This window comes from Acipenser ruthenus, chromosome 3, assembly GCF_902713425.1.
Source record: "Acipenser ruthenus chromosome 3, fAciRut3.2 maternal haplotype, whole genome shotgun sequence".
NCBI lineage: Eukaryota > Metazoa > Chordata > Actinopteri > Acipenseriformes > Acipenseridae > Acipenser > Acipenser ruthenus.
In genome coordinates, this window is record NC_081191.1 from 4,225,941 (window position 1) to 4,249,060 (window position 23,120).

The window sequence follows — 23,120 nt, forward strand, 5'->3', positions numbered from 1 at the left end:
ATACAAATATACACTTTTTAAATACACGTGAAACACAGACCCGTTTATATCCCGTGTACCAATGACTATACACCAACATTAACACACGCACGCAACACACAAATGCACACAGGGACGGGGCACATTGCCACAACTCCACATTAACAACATGCATTTAACAAAAATTATTTCCAGGTCATATTTTATTATAAATATGGGCTATATTTACTATTGCAGGATTATAGCTTTAAGGGTTTTAGATTAATTCTGTCAGACCGTCATATTATCCACTAAACGCTGTCCTGTTTAACAAGTGAAAAAATGCATTCGAAGGGAATGGCTTTTGCATGGTCAATTGATATTCAATCAGAAGATTATTCTCCCAGGATGCAGTCTCCTCAAGCCACAGAGCAAAGCAAATTGAAATCCTGGATTCTGTTATCAGAATAGCATTCTATCATTTGAGAAATGCTGCCAAATTATAGTCTGTGCTGGATAGGAGATGCAGAGATGTTGATACATGCATTTATAACCTCTCGTCTTGATTATTGCAAGTCCTTGTTTGTTGGTAAACCTGTCACTAAACTTAGAGGCTTCAGCTTCTTCAAAATGCAGCTGCCAGACTGCTTTCTCACACTTCTCTTCCTCAACAAAATACTTTAGTGCTTAGGTCTCTGCAATGGTTTCCAGTGAGTGAACCAAACTGATTTTAAAGTTGACCTAATAAAACCTATAAGGTACTTTATGGATTAGGGCCATTTTATCTCCAAGAACTAGTAACTCTGTATATGCTATTGATTCTTTGAGATCAGAAAATTCTAAACAGTTTTAGTTGTTCCAAACAAATCGTCTTTTTTTGCTGTTGTGCTCCTCGTTCAAAGAAGCTCTATTCCTTCTCCATCTTGTCTTTTTTTTGTTTTTGAGCCAGACCATAAATTGACAGGCACCAAAGAAAGCAATTGCACAACAGCAACGTTTATTTTTATCTGCATATCCTAAAATAAATCAAAGCTAATAACAGACAAGAAACCAAGATATTAAGCGCAAAAGATGACAATATTGCTAGTCCCAGTTAAAAATACAAACAGCCCGGTTATTCCCTTAGCTTCATCTCACTCATCTGAATGCAAGCTCCTGCTTCTCTGCATTAATCGTCCTTGGATTCCAATGGGGCATAATAATACTGTTACACTGTACTATAGATGTGTTTATCAGATATATAATTTACACAAGGCTGCCTAACTACTAAGAAAATATGGCCTTTTGTCAAGCGACTGCCATTTTCAAGTAAAATATCTACCTCACTGTATTGAAAGTACAAAATACGATGTTTTATTTAAATATAATACCTGGTTCACACGAACACTACAATATGCAAGTATACCGTAATCTATTGCTTTTTATGTACTCGAATGATAATTTGTTCTTAAAGGCAACATAACTCAATCGTCCTCGACCAAGGGAAGCGCTTCCCTTCCACTTCCCCGTGCGTTTGTTTTCCGGTTTTAACCACGTGTGCAAATTCTCTGACGCGCCTGGGGGTGACAGGTTACGGGGAAGGTACTGTGTGAAGATGGCGGCCCTCTTGGTAGAAACATGCCATGTCGCCTGTTGTGCAAACCGCACACCGAATGTTGTTTCTTGGGGGAGAGGAGGTATTGTTGCATATGGGACATGCAACTCCGTAGCCCTGTACCACCCACTGGTAGTATGATTTTGTGTCCTTTGTTTTTACAAAAGGTTGGCAACTGAATTGTACAGTACAGGCGTACCTGACTATCGGCGCCCTAAAACTGTTTTTATGTTTAAAGACATTTTTGTTTGAGTGCAACATATGTAAGGGATTTCGCAGTAATAATAATAATAATAATAATTTTAAAAAAATGTTTGTAATATATGCTATATGTTAAAAGATATGTTTTTGTATAGTGGTAGGTACGTGTCTGTAACATGTTGGGTGACTGACTGACAGCTCCAGCAACAACTAAGCGCACATTTACATGGTGTCGTTAACACATAATCTTACCCCGTGCATTCTCTTTATATTCAGCATAGCTGTCTTCACGACAGAGCACAGCTAAGAAATCGTATGAAAATGAAATTGTATGTGTTCTTCACCACCAGTGTTCTGTACAGTGATCCGGGTGCTGAATGTTTTTTTTTTCTTTTTGATATGATAATAGAAAAGAAGAGTAATCTCTACTCTTAATGGACACTCGGGGAGAGTTAACTGTGTGCAGTGGGTTCACAAGAAAGACTGTGGTGAGTAACAAGCTAGTACTGATACAAGCTTTTAAATGACATTTACTTTTATTAGTTAGTTAATCACACCAAATGAGTTTTATATAGAAGCTATTAACCAGTTTAGTTCATTTACAATTTTTGCTGTTTTAAATTTAGTTCAGCAGGAGTGTATTATGCATAGGGTTTCTGTTTTTAGTTTTTTATTACAATGCACACCGTTTATAAAAATCAACCGCATATAGTGATCAAAACCACTGGGACAAAATCATTCCTATACTAACCATGTTAAAATACTCTGCTTGTAAGAATCAAGCAATCCGCTTATAAGAATCATTTTGGTGAAAACTGACTACGTGTAATACGGTACTGTATCAAGTGCAATGATGTCTACAACCAAGAAAGCTGTTTCTGAATTTGATCACATCTCGCATGATTAGGCACGTCCGCAGCATAGATCGTGCAATGATGCAGGAAACATTGCATTGTTTGTAATCAGACAGTAAGTGCGCCACTGCATTGTGCAGGTATGTTTTTTTATGTTCTCTGTAAGTGAAAATTTGTTTCAATAAAGTGAATACACATTCATTGAATACCTACTATATATTGGTTAAATAAGTATATCTGCCAGACGCGCACAGAGAAATAGGAATACAATCTATTTCAGACCCCGTCTGATTTACGCTACAAGCCCGGTGTGGAAGCCTTCAAGATGTACAGTATTCTAAAAACAATGTTACACTGACGCTTTGAGCGGCGTGCTTGGTGTGATAGATACAGGTCAGGGAGGAGGGGCATTGCTCAGCTGCACTGAGAAAGGTAGTTTGTTTTTGTTTTTTTTGTAGTAGTTTCTTTGAAGTCAAAGTGAATTGTGTAACCATGTCAGTGTTTTCCAGTGTTTCTTGGCTGTACACCGATTTTTTTTTTTTTTTTTTTTTAAAACGTCCTTGTTTGCTGCAGGTCCAGAATCTGAGCTTGTGTCAGGAGGTTCAGATAACCTGGTCCTTCTCTGGGAGGAACAGGATGGAAAGGTATGTTGCAAAGAGTAGGCCGTTTCTTTTTAAAATATATATAAAGGGTCTGGGAGCCCCTGTAGGTTGGTATTATAATCTGGATCCTTCAGTTCGGGTTGGTTCTTAAGTGATCTAGGGTCCTATGCAATCCATGATTGTTTGTATGGTGGTGTCAACCCCGTTCTTCCTCCAGAGTTTTCACCAAAACGTCTTGCAAACCTACTGTTTTCTTTTGGGATATGTGCTGCGATGCTCAAGAGAAAAAAAGGTTAATGCATTCAAAAGGGTGCTTTCAGAGTTGTACTAGTATGTATAATTATATACTTATTATCTCAATAATATTAAAAAAGTTAACTGCATAAAATATGTATGGAGGTGTAGCAATGACTGTGCGGCTTTGAATGGTTAATGCTTCCCAGAAGCTAATATTTGCCACGGCAACTAGTAGGGTTGCTTCTTGAAAGCTATGTAAGCATCAACATTGACACCTGCTGTGTGGATCTGGAATTGCTGTTCTGCTTTTTTTTTCTTTTTTTCTGTAAATCATTTCTGGGTCAGCAGAGCTACCATTAAATTCACCCTGCTGATGCAAACAAATAAAATCATTACAAATAAATAATAATACATTCAGTTATTTACTATTTCTTGCAAGAGGAGTTGGGGGAATAAACATTGGAGTAACATATCTCCAAGACTGGAAACATAAACTATTTTACAGGTATTGAAAGTTGCTGAATTGAATCTTTAAATCTTCTGTTTATATATTCACTTTTTTTCTGCCTAGTTCTCAAAGTCTGGACAACTTGGTGGCCACACTGGGGCAGTCTGTGCGGTTGATGCTGTTTACCAGGATACAGAAGCTGCCTATCAGCTACTCGTAGCCTCAGCTGCTTCTGACTCCACAGTCAAAATCTGGACTAGACAAGGCTCAGAGAGTAAGTGGTTTACACATGGGCTATACAGACAAACCTTTGGCAGATATGCCTACACTATAACTTGCCCTACACAGATATGGCATCAGTAATTCAAAAAGCAAGTTAACATTGACTCACATGCTCCATAAAAAGAATGTTCATGTTTTATCCCCCGAAATGAAAGTTTATACCTGGCATATTGAATTCATGCTTGGACAGCATGTAGAGAGTTAATTCAGAACATTGAATAATACTACAGTTGCCATACGTTATTTACCATATGTTACAAGTTGCACAGACTAGATTGTGTACAGTATAATGCTGCACCTATTAAATTGCAATACATACTGTATGAATTGCTCTTGCACCTTGTTTCATGATAGAGACAATTTTGGCGCAAAGAGGCTTGAGATAAATGTGCCCAAAGGAAATACGCAATTCTGCCTGGACAGTGTAAAACGGCAGGACTGGATTAGATGTGGTTGCAGCTGATATGAAACCACTTGTTTCAGGCTATACAAAGGAGAGAATCCCTGTAACCTTAGCTAACGATACCATAAACAAATACCAGCCACAGTTCTCCATGGATGGCAGATCAGAAGAGAGAGATCTGATTTGGGCAGACATATAGCAAACGGGGCCAGTTAGAACGAACCTATTTCACATGCATGTCATGTAATCTGCACTTGAAAAGGTATCCCTGTCTCGGGTGGTTTAATACAGGGCAGTGGAGATGTTTCTCATGTTTTATGCTCTATATGCTGTAATACAATCTGTGGTTTGGAGGAATGTTTAGTTTTATTATGTCTCAACAGCATGCATTTGTCTTGGGTGCTAAAGTCAGTAAAGAGCATTTTGTGCTTAGGTCTTCAGGGTACATGACACTTGTATCTGTAATCATGACCTCATGATATTTAAGCATCCTGTCAGGGGTACTACAGGGTAATGTAGGGTTTCTTAAATCTGCTGTTGTAGCTTCAGCAGTTTGTACCTCGCTTTTTTTTGCTGAATAAAACACTTATTTTCTCTTTTTTTTTTTTTTTGTATAAATCTTCAGTACAGTGTGTTCAAACCATATCATTTGGAAATGGATTTGTAATGGACGTCTCCCTAGCGCTGTTGCCGGGCAGTAGTGGTGAGTGCTCTGCTGCTCCCTTGCCTTTTTTTTTTTCTTCATGTTTAACAGCTACCTGTGAATTCAGAACCAACACTTAACAGGGGCTTTCTGACTGCGATCAGCCATTAACTTGGCACTGTTAAGTGAGCAGAGACACTCAGTGTTTCTGAATATGGCAGCAAGTCTTCTATATGCAGCTTTAAAAGAGCAAAGCTTTGACCCCATCTCCTGTAAGTTATATTGGCCAGGTTTTTGTGCTACTAAATATATGTTTGATTTTATTTTGTTGTAAAGAAAGTCGTATCCGTACATCACAGGGTAGATTTATATAATTCTCTCTCTCTCTCTCTCTCTCTCTCTCTCTCTCTCTCTCTCTCTCTCTCTCTCTGTGTATAAATTTAAATGAAGATTGGGATTTGTATTGGCCCTAATATGAATGCTGCCTCCACTTAAATGCATTCCAGATTTCATCACATTTTCTTTGAACCAGGTTATTAACCCTTTTAGGTACAAGGGACATATGTGTCCCACACAAACTTTTTTTTTTAAATTTTTGTAGTGAGGTACACGAAGTAGAGTTTAAAATTCACTGATAGGTTGGATTATCCAAATTGTCAGTTTACTTGGATACTCTCAAATGTATTTTAAGAAGAAACCATTTGAACAACAGCTCAATTCCTTGTGTCCCTTAAGGGGTTAATATTTGATAAAGGGTTAATTAAAAATAATTTGTATGCACTTAAACTGACCAGCACGATTTCACACATTTAACATAGTTTAAAGGTTACTGCATGTTTCTGTAGTTATAAGCTTATTTTATTTTTGGATCTGCTGTAAAAATACAAATTACTGCTTTAGTTCAAGATGTGTGGGTGTGTGGTGGCTAAACTTGTGCAGGATATTTCAGTTTCTAGGTCGTCTTGCCTATGTTCTCGGTCATCTATCCTGTGTCTTCAACCACTCACATTTTACACCAACTCGCGTATAAATATTTTTAAAGAACAATATAAGACATATTCTAGTCTTCAGTGGTCATGTTTGTGATAAGCTGGTGATTTATTTTTGTTTTTCAGTCCCTGTTTTGGCTTGTGGGGGTGATGACTGTAAAGTTCATATATTTATACAGCAGAGCGGGCAGGTAAGGTCTTCTAAGCTGCATACGTGACGATGTGGAACCCAGAAAAACTGTTAATAGGAATGTTTGGCTGGATTGAACTGTAATGGGAGTCTATGTGGGCAAGCTCTTGACAATGTAATGTCAATTATTATCACTCTCCAGACAATATAACTCACATTTATCAGTCCTATAACTCAGTATTTATTGCTTATGGCAAATAAAAGCAGAAGGTAGTTGACCTGCTATGACTGGTTCAAGATTTATTGTGAGGAATGAGTGTGGGTTTAAAAGTCTATAAATGTCCCATCTCTCTGTTCCTCATTCCTAGAAAGTTGATATCAGTTTGGATTAGCACTGCTCTTGAGACTTCTTAAAACAAATTGGATGTATCTGAAGAAATTAGTGTATATTTTTTTCCAGAGATGTTAATATATTTTGTAACAGATGGCCTGAGTGAGTTTATCAGACAACACAATTCTCTTTTGCTAGTTTTTTGCTGTTTTTTTTTTTCTGATAACATCCTATCCTCTTTTAATTCACTCTCTTGAAGTGATATTAAAGGGTTTGACTGTACTTGTTGGTTTAAGACGTTTGTCATTAGAATATGTTTCCAGTAGATTAAGGTCAATAAATATATTTTTGTAAAAATTATACAAAAAAATAATAAATACATGATCAGAGACTTTGTTTACCAATTGCTTGTGTAATACAGTAACTAGAATGTTTTCTCAGATTATAAGACAAAAAAATCCTGTAGGAATGTTTGATTCCATGTTTGTGTTATTGATTATGAACATAAAAAGCGCTTTGATTCATAAGTGTGAAAATCACAAGCCCCTTTGTTTTTGTTTGTTTTTTCAGTTTCAGGAGGTCCTCTCGCTCCATGGGCATGAAGACTGGATCCGAGGATTAGAGTGGACTGTTCATGGTAAAGATAGAAACAGACACTGCTGTAGTTCAAGATGGCCGTAGTAGTCATGCTGCCTTTTCTTTAGCAAGATTATCATCATCATTACCATTGGCCCCCTTTTTCTTGTGTTTACATTGAAAAAACCAAGAAACAGAAGGTACATCACACTTCATGTACAGAATGTTGAGGTGCTTCTTTGCCTCTCTTCAAAGTCCCCCCTTGTAAAGCATTTTTTAAATTATAAATGCTTGTACAAGTCACAAAACATTGTATGTAAAATGGAAAAGGTTTTTCCAGAGAGAACTTCCGCTCTAGTAGCCTAATCAGCAAGAGAGCAGAGTGCGTTTTGGAAAAGTGCAATGTGAAACCAATAGAACTAGTCTGGGTGAAGCTGCAAGTGAACCAAACAAACTCATTTGAATGCATTTCAAAAGAAACTCAAGTTTGCTTTCATTTTTCTGGTGTGTAACAAACCAAAGCAAACTTGAACAAAAATGAGTTTGTTTGCAAGTGAACCACGATTCGAATCACTTGCACGTGTGGAGTAGTGGTTAGGGCTCTGGACTCTTGACCGGAGGGTCGTGGGTTCAATCCCAGGTGGGGGACACTGCTGCTGTACCCTTGAGCAAGGTACTTTACCTAGATTGCTCCAGTAAAAATCCAACTGTATAAATGGGTAATTGTATGTAAAAATAATGTGATATCTTGTAACAATTGTAAGTCGTCCTGGATAAGGGCGTCTGCTAAGAAATAAATAATAATAATAACTAGGTGTGAAAGTGCACTGTGTAGTGTAGCATTCCAATGCATATGAATGTCTCTTTCATTTATTTATTTTTTAACAGGTGGGGATGTTTTTTTGGCGAGCTGTGCACAAGACTGCCTGATACGGATCTGGCGAGTGTTTGCAAAGCCTGCCTTTGGTCCTGAGTCCCTGGAGGAGGACACTATCAAACTTAAGGAAGACTTCTTCATGGTAAAAACAAAGGGTGAGTCATGACTGCCTGAGTGTACGTGGTACATTGATTGCCACTTAATCAGGGTTCTCCCCAGGAATTCTGTACAGCCGGGCGGCAGAACATTATAGTCGGAAGCACTTTTAACGGAAAAATAATATATATATATATATATATATATATATATATATATATATATATATATATATATATATATATATATATATATATATATATATATATATATATATATTGACTATATCTGGTTGCTGTTTTTTATATTCTACATTTTCTTTTTCATTACTGTTTTATATTATGGTAAATGACCGTGCTTATTTAGGCACAGTACAATTTGACGGGGGAAAGATAACGTAGGTTTGTTGGAGTTCACAAAAAAAAGGAAACCTTTTAAATATTTTTACGGTATCACGACAGGAATACTTTTTTTTCCTTTTTTTTTTTTTTTGGTGCATATTTATAGCTAGTATGTACTATATATCACCTTAGAGTACAATAATACAACAACAAATGGACTGAATGATAATACCCTAAAATCTTAATATATTTTTAATAAAGTAACCGGCACAAATATAGTATTAGGCGGTGGATTGCGTCGATCGCCGGCTTATTTTGACCCCCTGCATTCACTGTCACTATTTTTGCTTTGAAAATAATTGGTTATTTTTTTTAGCAGTCATTTTTAATGTTTTAGCCTGTCTAAGTGCTTAACACAGAAAACCCGCCCCTTCAACTCTTGCCTATGTTGTCATGTGGTTCCAAGATTTTTTTTTCACCCAGCAACGTGCAAGTGATCCAGTCTGCTAGAAGTGCAAACAATCCTTATTGTTAAAGGCACAGTAGCATCTGCAAGACGGGCGGATCGGGTTTTTTCAGTCGGGTGGCGATAGCCACTTTGCCGGGCTGAAAAGGCCTGGGGAGAATCCTGACTTAATGTACCATGTCCTGCTCGAGTAATGCAAAAGATAGAAATTTCTATTCTCCTTTAAAATGCAATTACTTCAATTGAATTAACCTTGAATGTTTTAATTAACTTGTTTCAAGGACTGTCAATTCTGCAAAGGATTCAGCTGTGCAATGCACTCCGTTCAATTGTGATCATTCTGTCCTGTCAGCTCAAGTGTAGCTTTGTGCTGCATGCTTCTGTGTGGGTGGGGATTGTGAAAGTAAACAAACTTTACTAGTTGTCGTAAAATAAATAAATAAATAAATTAATGAAAGATTTAAATCATTTATAACAAAATGCCACTGCCTTACATAGTAAATAAAAGTACACTTATTTTATCTAGTGTATAATTGTTAATATGGCAAGAAAGTGAATTCCTTCAAGTGATTAAAGCAACATGAACTGACAGTGATTAACTTTAAACAACTGTAAACAACTGAACCTTTAAGTCACTTAAGGTATTAATCAAAAAAGAAAAGTCAGTGTAAAAGAAACCAGTTAGAGATTTAGGAAAAAAATAAATACCAGGTGACAGTCAAGGGGTTAAAAAATTACCACAAGCCAGCCTGTATATACATTATGCAACTGACCTTTCTTTATGTATTCTGCAGATTGTTGCACATCATTTGCAGTTACCTTGGAGACTGTGTTGGCAGGCCATGAAAACTTGGTGTATGGAGTTCACTGGCAGCCTCCTTTTCTTAAAGGTAAGTGAGTGAATGGTTGGGGAAAAAAATCAAAAAGTAAATAAGATTTATAAGGCATTTATAAAAAGTTTACAGCAATAGTAAAAGGATAGCAAAGTGTAATAAAGCATAGTGAAAGCATACTAAAAGAAACTGAGTACATTCTTAAAGACGCTGAAAAAGACAACGTATGTTATTGATTGTTTATTTGGTTTCTTTTAGTATTTCTTAATAGTGAAAGCATGGCAAACCCAAGATAATGATGGTTAATCACTGTAAAAGCCATGACCATTTAAACTTTTCATAAGGGATGGCTCTGAGTTTAGTTTGAATGTTTAGTAGTACAGTAGTTTAAATTTAATGCCACTAATTAACAATATCTTTACTTTGTTTATCAACAAACTGGGTTGTATTTGTTGGTTGTACAGCCAAAAAAATCTAATCAGATAGCCTTGGTTTTAAATGGCATTTTTCCTTAACACAACAGACCCAGTAACTGTGATGATATTATCCTACATAGCATGTTTTGGTTTCATCCTGTAGATGGCATTATCCAACAGCCAATGTGTCTGCTGTCTGCCTCAATGGATAAAACTATGATCTTGTGGTCTCCTGATGAAGAGTCGGGTGTGTGGCTAGAGCAAGTGAGTACACCTTGCTTCTGCTGAGTAGCAGTGTCGAAGCTCACACAATTGCTATTGTAGAGGTTCGATTTTTTCTCAAAAATATTAAAATCTTCTTCAGATAAAGTCAATCAAAAATAGTTTATTCAGGAATCAAAATGCAAGCAGGAACAAAGCAAATCAAATGCGATACATCAGTGATCTCACGTACAAGTCTCAGCTGATGGTGTTCTGAGCTGGCATCAGTGTAGATGTTATTTACTTCTGAGCTGAGCTGAGCTTTCATGGCATCAGAGATGTTGTTTTTTTTCTGAGCCGGCATGGCACAGAGATGTTAGTTTCTGAGCTGCCATCAGTGTAGATGTTAGTTTCTTAGCTGAGCCAAGAAATTACTTTGTACAGCACAGATACACAGCTAGCTTACGTAATTTCCTTGACCAGATTTGGTGTTATTTCCCTAGCATGATGCATGATATGAGACAAAGCACATTAAAAGGTAACATTTGCATTTCTTCTTCACTTTACCAATGTCAGCAGAAACCCAGATAACAAGAAGTTACATTTACGAACAATGATGTGAGTTTTGTTCATTTCTCACAGGCAGCATAACGCTATGCCCACGCATCACAAGGTCGAACGACAGGGCTGGTGATTGCAAACTACTGATGTGCACCAGCCATGTACAGCTTTCATTAACTCTGCGTTGATTCAGAGCTTACATTAAACACAGGAAAATCATACGTTTACAGACAGTTTCAATGATTTCTCTTGTCTTTCACTGTATGACCTCAAAGGGACCTGTTTAAAACAAAAACAAAAAATACATATCATTTCAGCAGGGCAATGCAGTATGTTTTTAGGTTTCAAATGCTGAATTCAAGCAATTCACTGACCAATTGATATAAAGAATGGTCTTCTCGGGAAATTCTACTGTTCACAGTTCTACCTTGATACAAATGAGGGAGTGGCACTGTGGCATTCCCTTGGAATAGTTTATCTTTAACCATTTTTGGCTTTGCATGGATGCACTTGGTTTTAAATACGCTAACAGTGAACCAAACAACAAATGTCCATTGGCTTCCCTTGGCTTAATTAACAGATACAAAATTGCTCTCTCTCCACGATAATTTGCTTAATTGGTAAAATTTACTGGTGGCAGCAGCATGGAGTTGAACAAATTGCTGAGAAAAATACATCCTTGTAATTAGCCCTCTATTTAATTTAAAGGCATGAAGGGATTTAAAACACATTGAAGTGCGGTTGAAGAGTGAGGATGGCTATCAAGGAGCAGTAGGCTGTGTCTGACTGCATCAGTACTGTAAATATGTGGCAGGTATTGGCAGAAGGGACCTACTTCTTTTACTGCCTGCAGTCAGACCTGAAGGTTGTTTGCTGGCTGAATTGGTTGATATTTTGTTGATGAACATTTTGTTAGTGATAATGATGTAGGTGAACCCGGGTGGGGGAGGGGGTCGACACTTTATATTATCTGTCTTACACCTCTGAATGATTCTGTATGGCTGCTTCTGATAAGATCACTGTTTGCAATGTTTTCTGAATGCTTCTGAAAAGACTCCTCCTTGATTATGTTCAAGCATGGCAGTGTCGCGCAGGTTTCAGGGTACACTATTTTACCTATGGACTTCATAGCACTTTGAAGTTCTGATCTGCTTCCCCACAATCCGCTTTGCTGACTCTTATTTCAGACGCAGAGTAACATAATGATCTAAGAGGAAGATGCACAGGATTTAATACAAGCTTGATTAGCCACAGTGTATAGATAACAAGCTCAGGTGTGTCTTATTAAACACAATAGTACATTTGGCAGGTGCGACTTGGATTCAGGATTTTTCAGTTGGGGGATCAGTTTACATTTGCACATGTATATTATTCTGGCACTCTTGAATGAGAGCTACTGCACATGTAATCCCCATTACAATAATTCTGTTGATGCTGCCGGTGTATTGCTGAAGAAAAGGGAAACATGAACAGAAAGTCACTTTGGCCAAATTAAACAAAGGCGGACAATAAAACGGACTGAAATAAAGTTCAAGGTTATTTACCCTTTTCCAGCTACCGTAAACTGCAAGGACTGTCTTTCAGCACTGTAAGTACCGCACTGTACATATTCTTTTCCCATTTGTATAGTTGGTAACTTACTCTGTTGCTTTAATGTACGGTAATACAGTGGTCCATGTTGGCATCTAGAAATTAAAAGGTAATTTAACGTTAATTATTGTGTTTTTATGTGAATTCCGTAAATTGGGACAAGGCATCCACAAAACTTTTTTTTTTTTTCTGCTAAACTTTACTACAGCAATTACATAAATGGTTAATTGATTGTATTCCATATTTCAAATGTTTTGAAAGCTATGGGTAGTGTTCATACCACTACTGTTTAAAATTATTAGATTTTCCACCTCCTTTCACAGGATGTTTTAAATTCACAGACTTAGGTTGTCTCATTAATGAAGGAAGGACTGCTTTATATTGAGCTTGGTGACTATAATGCAGCCAGCTTTTAAAACCTAGGCATCTGTTTCCGAGAAATGACTTTCCGGTAGTGCTATTCTTCTTTGCAGTTGTGCATCTCTGTGTCAGCGTGACAGCCTTTAAGTGAATTCTCAGTAAGTTATGGACAGTTAATTTGGCATTGAAAAAAGACATATAGACCAGAGTACTGTGCGGTCCGATTTTTACGACCCACTTCCGACCCGAACCCACCGTCTTCTTACCAATGAACCGACCCAACCCGTTTTATGAAGAACTGTGACCCGAACCCTCAAGTGTTGGTCCTATACCTACTGTCTGCACCGACTGACTCTCTCACGCTCTCACATTCCCACACAGAAATCTCTACCATTCTCCACAGCTTGAGTTTACACAATAGGCTATACAGCGTGGTAGCTTTCTCTAGTGGTCTGGATATATTTTAACATAGTAACATATTAATTACTTACTTTACTATAAAGTACATGTCTATTCCTTTCATACCACCAGTTGAAAGGGAGCTACAATGTGCTTTCGTACACAAAAACATGACAGGTTTTACAAGCAACGATTCCAGTCACTTGTTCATTATTTTAATTCGCTATGATTCCAAAAATAATTCCACATTTCTGATTTACCTCTCGAACTATTATCCACCACATGATATAAACCCTGCACTATCAGAATGTATGTGCAATGTAAAAGCAAACAAATAATATACCCATTCCAGAATGCTTGGTCAACATTGATTTAATTTGTTTAACTGCGGTAAAAAAAAACAAAAAAAAAAACAGACAAATGAGGTGGTGATGGTTGGTGGGATGGGGTGGATGCTGTGGTGCTCATTATAATTCTCACTGATCCGTTGCTCAGTAAAAAAATGTTGTTGCAATACCACAGTTCTCCCAGTTAACCCAATGCATTCTCAAAATATTGTAGATGATAATTTATCTTCTGGGCCCCCCCGGAATCCCCGGACACTCCAGATGGAACCCCCACCCCCTTGTGGGCGGCACTGAGAACTCGGGCTGTGTTCAAAGGTTCGAAGGTTCGAAGGTTCGTTCGCTAGCCAGGAATTTGAAGTTAGTTCTAAACCTTTGAAGGTTTGTCAGGCGGCATGCACGCACTGCATGTTTTTTTGGTGTTTTTTTCCTCTGTTAACAGAAACCGTTTGACAATGTGTGAATACTATAAATCACACATTAATTGTCACTCACATGCAAAATTCGATCTTTTGATTTGTATAATGCATATTACTTAAACAAAAGTTGTATTAAACTCCACTACGTAGCAACTCTATATGGCGCTGCTGCCGTGTATGGAGCAGGGTATGTTATGCCAAAGCACTGGGGCAGTACCTATAGCGGTTGTAGTGAATACCTAATGTACAAGACTATGCTTGAAACATACAAAATATACGCTATCACTGATAACTTTTAATTACGGAAGCACCGTCTGCCCCTCCCCCCTCCATCTCGTGCTATCCAGAGGCAAACCTTTAATTTCTTCATTCGCCATCTCGACAGCAAAGTGTTGTATAGCGTAAGCTGTATTGAAAGAAATGTCTCAAACCCTCTGCTGTTTGGGATTTTTTTGTTAAATGCCGAGATTACCAAAAAAAAGTTGAATGCAAACTGTGCAAGCGTTAGTATCATCGAGGCATAACCAATCTCTGTGGGTCACTTGACAAGCTTAACTTCATATTATTATTATTATTTTTATTATTATTATTAGTAGTTGTAGTAGTGGTAGTAGTAAAATGTGACTGTGATTGATAACCTGCTTGGAACAGTGACTTAAATAAAGCTTTGTTTTGCCTAAGTCATTATCTGACATTTCCTGGTATTTATGTGAAGTCAGTTTATTGTAAATGAATGGTACAGTCAGCGCCGCTTTATCGGGACGCCTCGGGAGAATTAAAAATATCCCGAATAAGCAGCTGTCCCAATTAAACGAGAGGCAGTTGAGACGACCCGAGTCACACTTTTTTGTTTATAAATGAAATCGCATCACATTATAATTAAATGTTAAATACATAATTTAAAATATAAGTCAATTGTGTTTTTATTCTTAAACAAAATGAATTGCTGTTTTTTATTTCTACATGAAATGAAAAAGAATGAAATCACATTTTATCACAAGGCGAGGCACCTGTGATGTTGACACGCCAGTTTTCTTTGCAGCAGCAGCCTGAGAAACCACAGGAGACTCCAGCTCCTTCAACGTGGTTTACGCAGTTTACACAAGTCACAGCGTACTCACTGCACTGTGCTGTGCGAACCTGTCTTGCTCTGAAAAGCGGTCTCCTTTCACCCAATTAAACGAAGTGACATCCCAGTGAAACAACATAAATAGCATTGGGAAGAGCAGTCTCCTAGAGTTGTATCCCCTTTAAGCAGAAATCCAGATTATCAGTATCCCGATTAGGCAACGCCGACTGTAGTAGATTAATGCAGTTGACATCTGAGGTCCGATTTTTCCGTTTTTTTTAAAGCTCTGTTGAACAAACATGTCTTTAGCCAAGATTGAGAAATAAATAAATTAATAAGTAATATGTTCAGAGTCCTTAATAACCTTACTTGCCTTTTTGGTGTTCATTTTTGGGAGCGTCGATAACCCTGAAGAACTCTTTGAAATCACAGCTGTGTTGCCTTTCCAGGTCCGCGTTGGGGAGGTTGGTGGAAACACGCTGGGATTTTATGGCTGTCAGATGAGTCCTGATGGGTCCATGATTCTTGCTCATGCGTTCCATGGGGCTCTCCATCTTTGGTGCCAGGATCCTTCTAAAGAGGTAAACCCATCTTTTCACAATACTTTCCCTGATTGGCTCAGATATTAAATGCTGCATCTTGGGAACCACAGCAGGGATATAAGACTCATATTGCACAACAGTTTCACCCAATCCAGGTTTTAGTACAAGCTTGATTATCCACAGTGTATAGGTAACAAGCTCAAATGAGTCTTATTAAACTCATAGAAAAATCAGAAATGGATCAAACTGCTATGCAAGGGGAGACTATTTTCCATCCCTCCACAGGCATGATGGTTTGTTGTGTTATTTGTATCCTTGATAGGTGATCTGCATGTGTTCTTGCATACATTTTTGTAGTTGTCAGTACATACAAGTACATTTCTTTTTTTAGGATGAATGGTGCCCCACAGTTGTAATTTCCGGACACTTCAACAGTGTTCAAGACCTGGGCTGGGATCCTGAAGGTGAATTCATTGTGAGTGTCAGCTCTGACCAGACTACAAGGCTTTTTGCTCCCTGGAGAAGAGCAGACCAGAACCAGGTAATACTATATGTCTGTAATGAAGCTGTGTATAGTATAGTGCAGATTAACAGGCTTGGCCATTAAACTACCAAATAGTTACTGTAGCCAGATTTCTTTGTCTAAACTTTTGTGAAAACGGTTGACGTCCCAACCCACAGGGTACGCCACCAAAACTGGCAACACAAGGATTTGAACCATCACCCCCTGTAACTAAACCTATACTTCTACAAGTACCGGAAATTGTTTTTTTCCTTTTTTCTGTATCCTAGTATCCCTAATTTGCAGGAAAATAAGTAATTTTGCACTGGGCTGGGATACTAGCAGTCATTTAACCAGCTTTACAGCCATGTGTGGCAGTGCCTGTAGGATAACACGTGTTTAAAACCCAGAATGGCAGGTGTTCATTAACCCTTAGCGGTCCATTTATTCAGCGCCTGTCAGGCGCATCAGGTCCAATTTATTTTCACACGTGCTGTTTATTTTACATGTGCTGTTTAAAAGTAATTTTAGTCACAGTAAAACAGGTTTAAATGGTACTGCATATCAACAGGACACTCAGTACTGCATCTCCAGCCCTGCTCCACTCCTTGTTCACTGTATTTATCACATATCTCTTCATAGTAGTGCATACTGATAAATCCTCTCCTGATCACTCGTTTTATCACCAAACCCCTCAATAATGCGATCCAAGTCATTATTTTATTACTATAACATCTCAAAAAGCTTGGCAAATGTCAGTGATATTCTTTGAGCGCTGGATGGGGAAGCAGCTATCTTGTTTGTTTATGTCCATGTTATGGCTGTGGTGAAGGGACTATGTGTATTGCTCAGATCCGCCTCTTTTTTTGGCTTCTATCGGTCTCACTCGGCCATTGAAAGGTTTTCTCGACTTTTTCCGGAGAAAAAACAACTAGAGACCTGTGCTTGACGTCTTTTTGATGATGTCGGCCAGGGTCAGACATCGGACCGGAAAGGAAAAATTGTAATGTCAGACCTGGTCTGACATAGGACCACAAAGGGTTAACCCTTTGCAGTCCATTGTCGGACTGGGTCCGACATTGCAATTATTCCTCACAGGTCCTTTGTCGGACTGGGTCCGACATCATTATAGCAACGCAATAAACAGGTGTTTAGTCGTTTTTTCTCCGGAAAAAGCCGAGAAAACCATTCAATTGCCGAGTGGGAGCGACAGGAGCCGAGACAAGTCGGGGGAAAAAAAAAAAAAAAGGCGTATCTCATGAAAAGTCATACATGGTATCAGGTATCAGATAACGGGGCGTTCATAGTAAACAAGCTGGCTGAGTGCGTCAGCGCACAGAGACTATCATGGACATTTGCAGAGCTTTTTTCAGATGTTATAGTAATAAAATAATGACTTGGATCATTATTGAGGAGTTTGGTGATAAAACGAGTGATCCGGAGATGATCGATCGGTATGTACGACTATTATTATTATTATTATTATTTATTTCTTACATAGCTGAACGCTATAGCAAACGAAAGGGTGGGGCGGGGCTGGAGATGCCTAGTGAGTGCTTTGTTGATATGCAGGGCCATTTAAACCCGTTTGACTGTGAAAAAAAATACTTTTAAACAGCGCGTATAAAATTAACTGCGCGTGTGAAAATTAATTAGACCTGGCGTGCCTGACGCGTAGTTAATAAATGGACTGCAAAGGGTTAAGAGAGATATGTTCATAAAATAATTTGTTAACAATAAGGATGAATGACTGCATTAAGTAAAGAAATCTAATCTTCCCATTTGTTGACTTTGATCAAATGTCATTTAGCTATCAACAATATTGACCAAGTTTCTACTGAACAATTAATCTGCTTTATCTCTCCAAGTTGCCAAATTTATTCCTGATACACAAGGAATCGTGTGGCTGTTCAAACGGTTTCTTCTTAAAATACATTTGAAAGTGACTCAAGTATCCCAAGGAGAAAACTGAAAATTTGGATGAACAGATCCAACCTGTCGGTAAATTATAACCCCTGTTTCTTGCACCTCCTTGCAAAAGAAAGGTGGTATCATTTTATCTGTGGTACACATAGGTGTCTGGTACCTTAAAGGGTTAAACAGTGGGGGTTAGGTGTTGAGGACCTTGTCTGTTGTATTTGAAGTTGCTGCATAAGGTATTCCCCTTTTAAGAAGAATATGTTTAAAGATTCCTCTGGAAATGTTTGCTTTACTTAATTCCTTCGTAATGCTGTGAAGAAGTGTGACTGCAACTGTCCATTCTTTTAGATTTGAATTAAGATTGCTTCATCTTTAGTTATCAGCTTATCCTGCTCAGTCAAAAAGGAGACTAATGCACAAAGACCCTTGTGTTATCTATAAAAGCTTGTATGGATCAAGTCGGCTTCTCCTGTGTTTTATTTTCATCATTTTAATCGCTCCAGTTCAAAGTTTAGATTTATTTTTAAATTTATTACAATTATGTTACGACAGAACAACAACAAAAAAAAGCCTACGTTTTGCTTAACCATTTGTTTTGTTGTAATTTCTTGCTTTAGGTGACTTGGCATGAAATTTCCCGGCCGCAGATTCATGGATATGACATGCAGTGCTTCGCAATGGTTGGGCGTTTCCAGTTTGTTTCAGGGGCAGACGAAAAGGTTCTCCGAGTCTTCAGCGCTCCAAGGAACTTTGTGGAAAACTTCAGCAACATCTCAGGGTTGCCCCTGGAAAAGCTGCTGGCCTGCAGTGTAAGTACAGAACTCTGAATTCTTGTATTTACTCAATACTTGTAGCTATTGGCCGACTGCAAATTATTTTTATGCGATTACAATTACTATTTTTTTTTCTTCACACTCACAACGTGTTGGTTGTCTTATCTATCCAACAATCGCTAAGTTACAGTTATTATAAATAAATTATTGTTTATTTTGTACATTTCTGTTTTTAAAAATGTCATGGTAACCTTCACTTTTTTATTATTATTTTTTTTTTTTTACATGTGACCGAATATAGCTGTCATATTTTGGTAGTAAATTATTATTTTTTGCTTCCTATTCGGTACACATTTTTTAAATTTCATTTTTTTATGAATCGTCCCTTTTCTCTCTCCTGCAGGACGGTGTTGACCTCCCTGAAGGTGCCAGCATACCTGCGCTGGGACTTTCAAACAAGGCTGTCTTTCAAAGTAGGATATTTGTTTAGTTTTGCATTCCCTTTATTTATTAATCTCTCTCTCCTTGCTCTTTCTTTCGACTGCATTATGGTCTCTATGTAACATCTCTCCTAGATACCAAATGAACTGTGTTATGTGGCTTCGGTCCTAGTAGGTCATGAAATATAGTGTTGTGGAACGATATAGGAATTCACTTGCGTCTTGACGAAGGGGGGGGCGGGGGGGGGGATGACTGGGAAGGACGGGGGGACTGTCCTGTAATAATTATGTATGAATACTGTAATAAGTAAAAGTTTGAAAGGTGCTGTTTTTTCTGTTTTGTTTTTTTAGCATACTTTTTTTTTTGGTGCTTTTTAGCACCTTAAAATCAACACCTTGTTTTTATGAAGCTAGTTAATGGAATAATGTTTCCGTTTATGTTTGAACTAAAATACCAGGAAGGGGAAGAATCAAATGTAGTAAATAATGTAGTTGCTGAAAATGCTGCTGTGCTGCTTGCTATATATAGCTACAGTAATGCACTGGTGCTGTTTTTGTTAATACCTGTGAAGATTATTATTATTATTATTATTATTATTATTATTATTATTATTATTACTATTATTAGTATTATCATTATTATGATCATTACTGAGTAATTAAGAGCTATTATGTTCAGTAAGGAGAAGACCAGTTAGCTATGTGCCATTCGCAGTGTGCGGTACGGCAGGTTCCCAAGGCAGTGTTTCTGGCGGTGTAGAGATGTGCAATTGAGTGAGCATGACTTAAGCAGTGTGCTAGAGGTTTCACTGAAACCATAGCTTATAACTGGCTGGCCTTACGTAATTCAGCCTTTGGCAAATCAAACTAGCTGTAGACAAAAATCATCAGTTTTCAGCCACCGCAGATGGTCTGAATGGTGCTATTTTTAATATTGCCCGTAGATGTGACATTTTTGGACTTCCACTGCCTACCTCTTTCTAGCGCACTTGGTTTGTACTTCTTAGTTTAGAAAAGTTTACAGCATTTATTGTGTTGTGCAAAAGCTACCGTGATACATCTGCCTTTTCACTGACAAACAAACATTGTCTGTGTTTTATTTAAAATTTTTATTGGGCTGAAGCATGTTTGTGTGTGGTACTCCCCACCACTATTTCTTTTTTTTTTATTTAATTTTTTAAATGTTGTTGCTAATTGAATGGAGAGCATTGTTTTTATTTTAATTCTTGACATGTGCTCTTCTCAATGCCATACCCATAGACAGCTCTTTTGTACATCAACTTCTGGCCTGTGCGCTTTTGTTGCTGGTTTGTGACTTGCTGCCAAAAAGCATGACTGTCAGTTATGTGTTTGCTGGTATGCAGCAAGGATGTGTGTTTTTGTCTCATCTGCCCTACAGTCTATTTTGTAATATTTTTTTTACTTTAATTGTAATATTTTTTTTACTTGATGGCAAAAGTATTCTGTTTTCCTGAGTAAGCAAGTTAAGTGACATGTATTTCCAATCCTTATGTCTTACAGGTTTGTCCATCAATTGCTACATAGATATATTTTAAAAAAAAATGTTTTAACTTGAAATGTAACTGAAATAAACCCCTTATTTATTTATTTATTTATTTATTTATTTATTTATTTATATATTTAATTTTTTTTCAAAAAATATTCTCAAGTTCCATTCCTTGGAATGGAGTTAGTGACTCCCCCATCACCCCAGTCTGAGACCTTCAGCTTGCCGTGCTCAAGGATAATACAGCATCCTCCTCATTGTGGCCTATAGACAGGAGTTCACATAATTTATCATTAGGTTCTCAGTACCAGCAAAAATGGTTTGATACACACCAAAAAAAACAAAACACTTTGTCACTTTATTAGTGTTGTTGAACATGTTAGCTTGACGGCACAACGGTATTTAACTGAGGGGGAAAAATATATATATTATTTTAAATATAATGCTCAAGTAAATGTATTTTTTTCAGCGAGCTTCACTGCATCCCTCTTCCTTGAGTGGACAGCTTAATAGAAAATGGCTTAATCCCTGCTATCGTTGGTTGTTTCAAGAGCCCATTAAAAGAAAATGATTGATGTTATGAACTGGAGTGATTCCACCTATCGCTTTCCATTTTGTAAGACAAAACCTCATGCAGCCAATGATAGCACTAGCAGGGAGGGACTATTTAGTAAATTGGAACCCTGAGACTGAATAGAAAAGCCTGTCTCTGGGGAAAATCCAAAAGCTAGGCAGGTATGGGTCACAGTGAGCACCCTCTCTGCCTTCATGAAAAATGCTTTCCTGTTAAATGTTCTGCCGGTACGCCTCTGTGTCTTAAAAACAATACGGAAGTCCATTGGTGCGCATGTGTAGCATTTTTTTTTATTTATTGGTGCGCATGCGTACCTGTTATGTGAACCCCTGCCTATAGATAACCTTCCTCTGGAGAAGGTGGTGATTAGAGGAAAGATAAGCTAAGCATTTTAGTAAGGGAGTTTTCAGTACTCCAGCTTTGTTTCTTCTTCCCTTCTCCTCCTGTCTTTCACAGGTGACCGGAGTGCTCAGACCCCTGAGGATGACGGGCAGTTCTCCAGTGTATCTGCTCAGTATAGCGAGTCCTACTTCCAGCCGGTCGTTCTCACAGGTAGAGCTGCAGCACACACTTGCCAGTCAAGTTGTGTGTTTTTGGGGGTGATCTTCTATGATTGGAAATTTGAAAACAGGCCAATATTTTTTAAAAAAATATTTTGATTGAATTTTTTCTTTTGTGCAGAAACACTGCAATGGTACTCTAATGACCATATTTTTTTATTTTATTTATTTTTTCTTAAATTTAGTAGTCGCCAACTAGTTTTTTTTGTTGTTGTTGTATCCTCCCCAATTTAGTAGTGTCCAATTATTTTTGTTTAGCTCAGCTCACTGCTACCACCTTGCGCTGACTCAGGAGCGGCGAAGACGAACACACGCTGTCCTCCGAAGCGTATGCTGTCAGCCGACTGCTTTTTTTCACACTGCAGACTCACCATGCAGCCACCCAGAGCTACAGCGTCGGAGGACAACGCAGCTCTGGGCAGCTTACAGGCAAGCCGCAGGCGTCCGGCCAGACTACAGGGGTCGCTGGTGCACGGTGAGCCAAGAACACCCTGGCCGACCTAACCCTCCCTCCCCCCGGGTGGCGCTTGGCCAATTGTGCACCGCCCCCTGGGAGCTCCCGTCCTCGGTCGGCAAAGGAATAGCCTGGACTTGAACTGGCGACGTCCAGACTATAGGGCGCATCCTGCACTCTACGCGAGTGCATTTACTGGATGCGCCACTTGGGAGCTGTAATAACACTTGTTGTTGTACACTTATGATGATATTCCATCATACACAGAGGTTTGGTGTCCTATAATCTTATACAGTAAAATGTCTCAGAACTCCATGGCAACTTACTGGAGAACCAATTGGCTAAATAAGAAATCATAATAAGTTATTAGTGGAACTATAGCTATGGCCAAAAGTTTTGCATCACCTAGAATTTTAGGATTGAGACATAATTAAAAAGAAAAAAAAAACAAAAAAAACATGCATGAACATAATTTAGATCTTTCATTTAACATCATGTAATCAAAGAAACTTCAAAATGATACCGAAAAAGTCTACTGGAAGCCATGATAGTAGTACAGTATTTCACGTTAGATTTCAAAATGTCAACATTTTTAAGTTTGTCAGTTTTTCAATAAGTATATGGAAAA

General features: G+C 38.0%; 1 protein-coding gene across 1 annotated transcript in view; it reads left to right on the top strand.

The window, feature by feature from the left end:
- Positions 1-1,458: 1,458 nt before the first annotated feature.
- The window catches only part of elp2 (elongator acetyltransferase complex subunit 2), a 33,635-nt gene continuing 11,973 nt past the window's right edge, over positions 1,459-23,120 (top strand). The window contains exons 1-15 of the mRNA XM_033993527.3: positions 1,459-1,684; positions 2,163-2,241; positions 3,181-3,251; positions 4,018-4,168; positions 5,205-5,282; positions 6,338-6,402; positions 7,243-7,309; positions 8,137-8,280; positions 9,823-9,918; positions 10,441-10,541; positions 15,670-15,801; positions 16,154-16,303; positions 18,802-18,993; positions 19,361-19,430; positions 21,935-22,030. Of these exons, the coding sequence (XP_033849418.3) occupies positions 1,553-1,684; positions 2,163-2,241; positions 3,181-3,251; positions 4,018-4,168; positions 5,205-5,282; positions 6,338-6,402; positions 7,243-7,309; positions 8,137-8,280; positions 9,823-9,918; positions 10,441-10,541; positions 15,670-15,801; positions 16,154-16,303; positions 18,802-18,993; positions 19,361-19,430; positions 21,935-22,030 (1,624 nt within the window). The 5' untranslated portion in view covers positions 1,459-1,552. The remainder of the gene's footprint in view (positions 1,685-2,162; positions 2,242-3,180; positions 3,252-4,017; positions 4,169-5,204; positions 5,283-6,337; positions 6,403-7,242; positions 7,310-8,136; positions 8,281-9,822; positions 9,919-10,440; positions 10,542-15,669; positions 15,802-16,153; positions 16,304-18,801; positions 18,994-19,360; positions 19,431-21,934; positions 22,031-23,120) is intronic.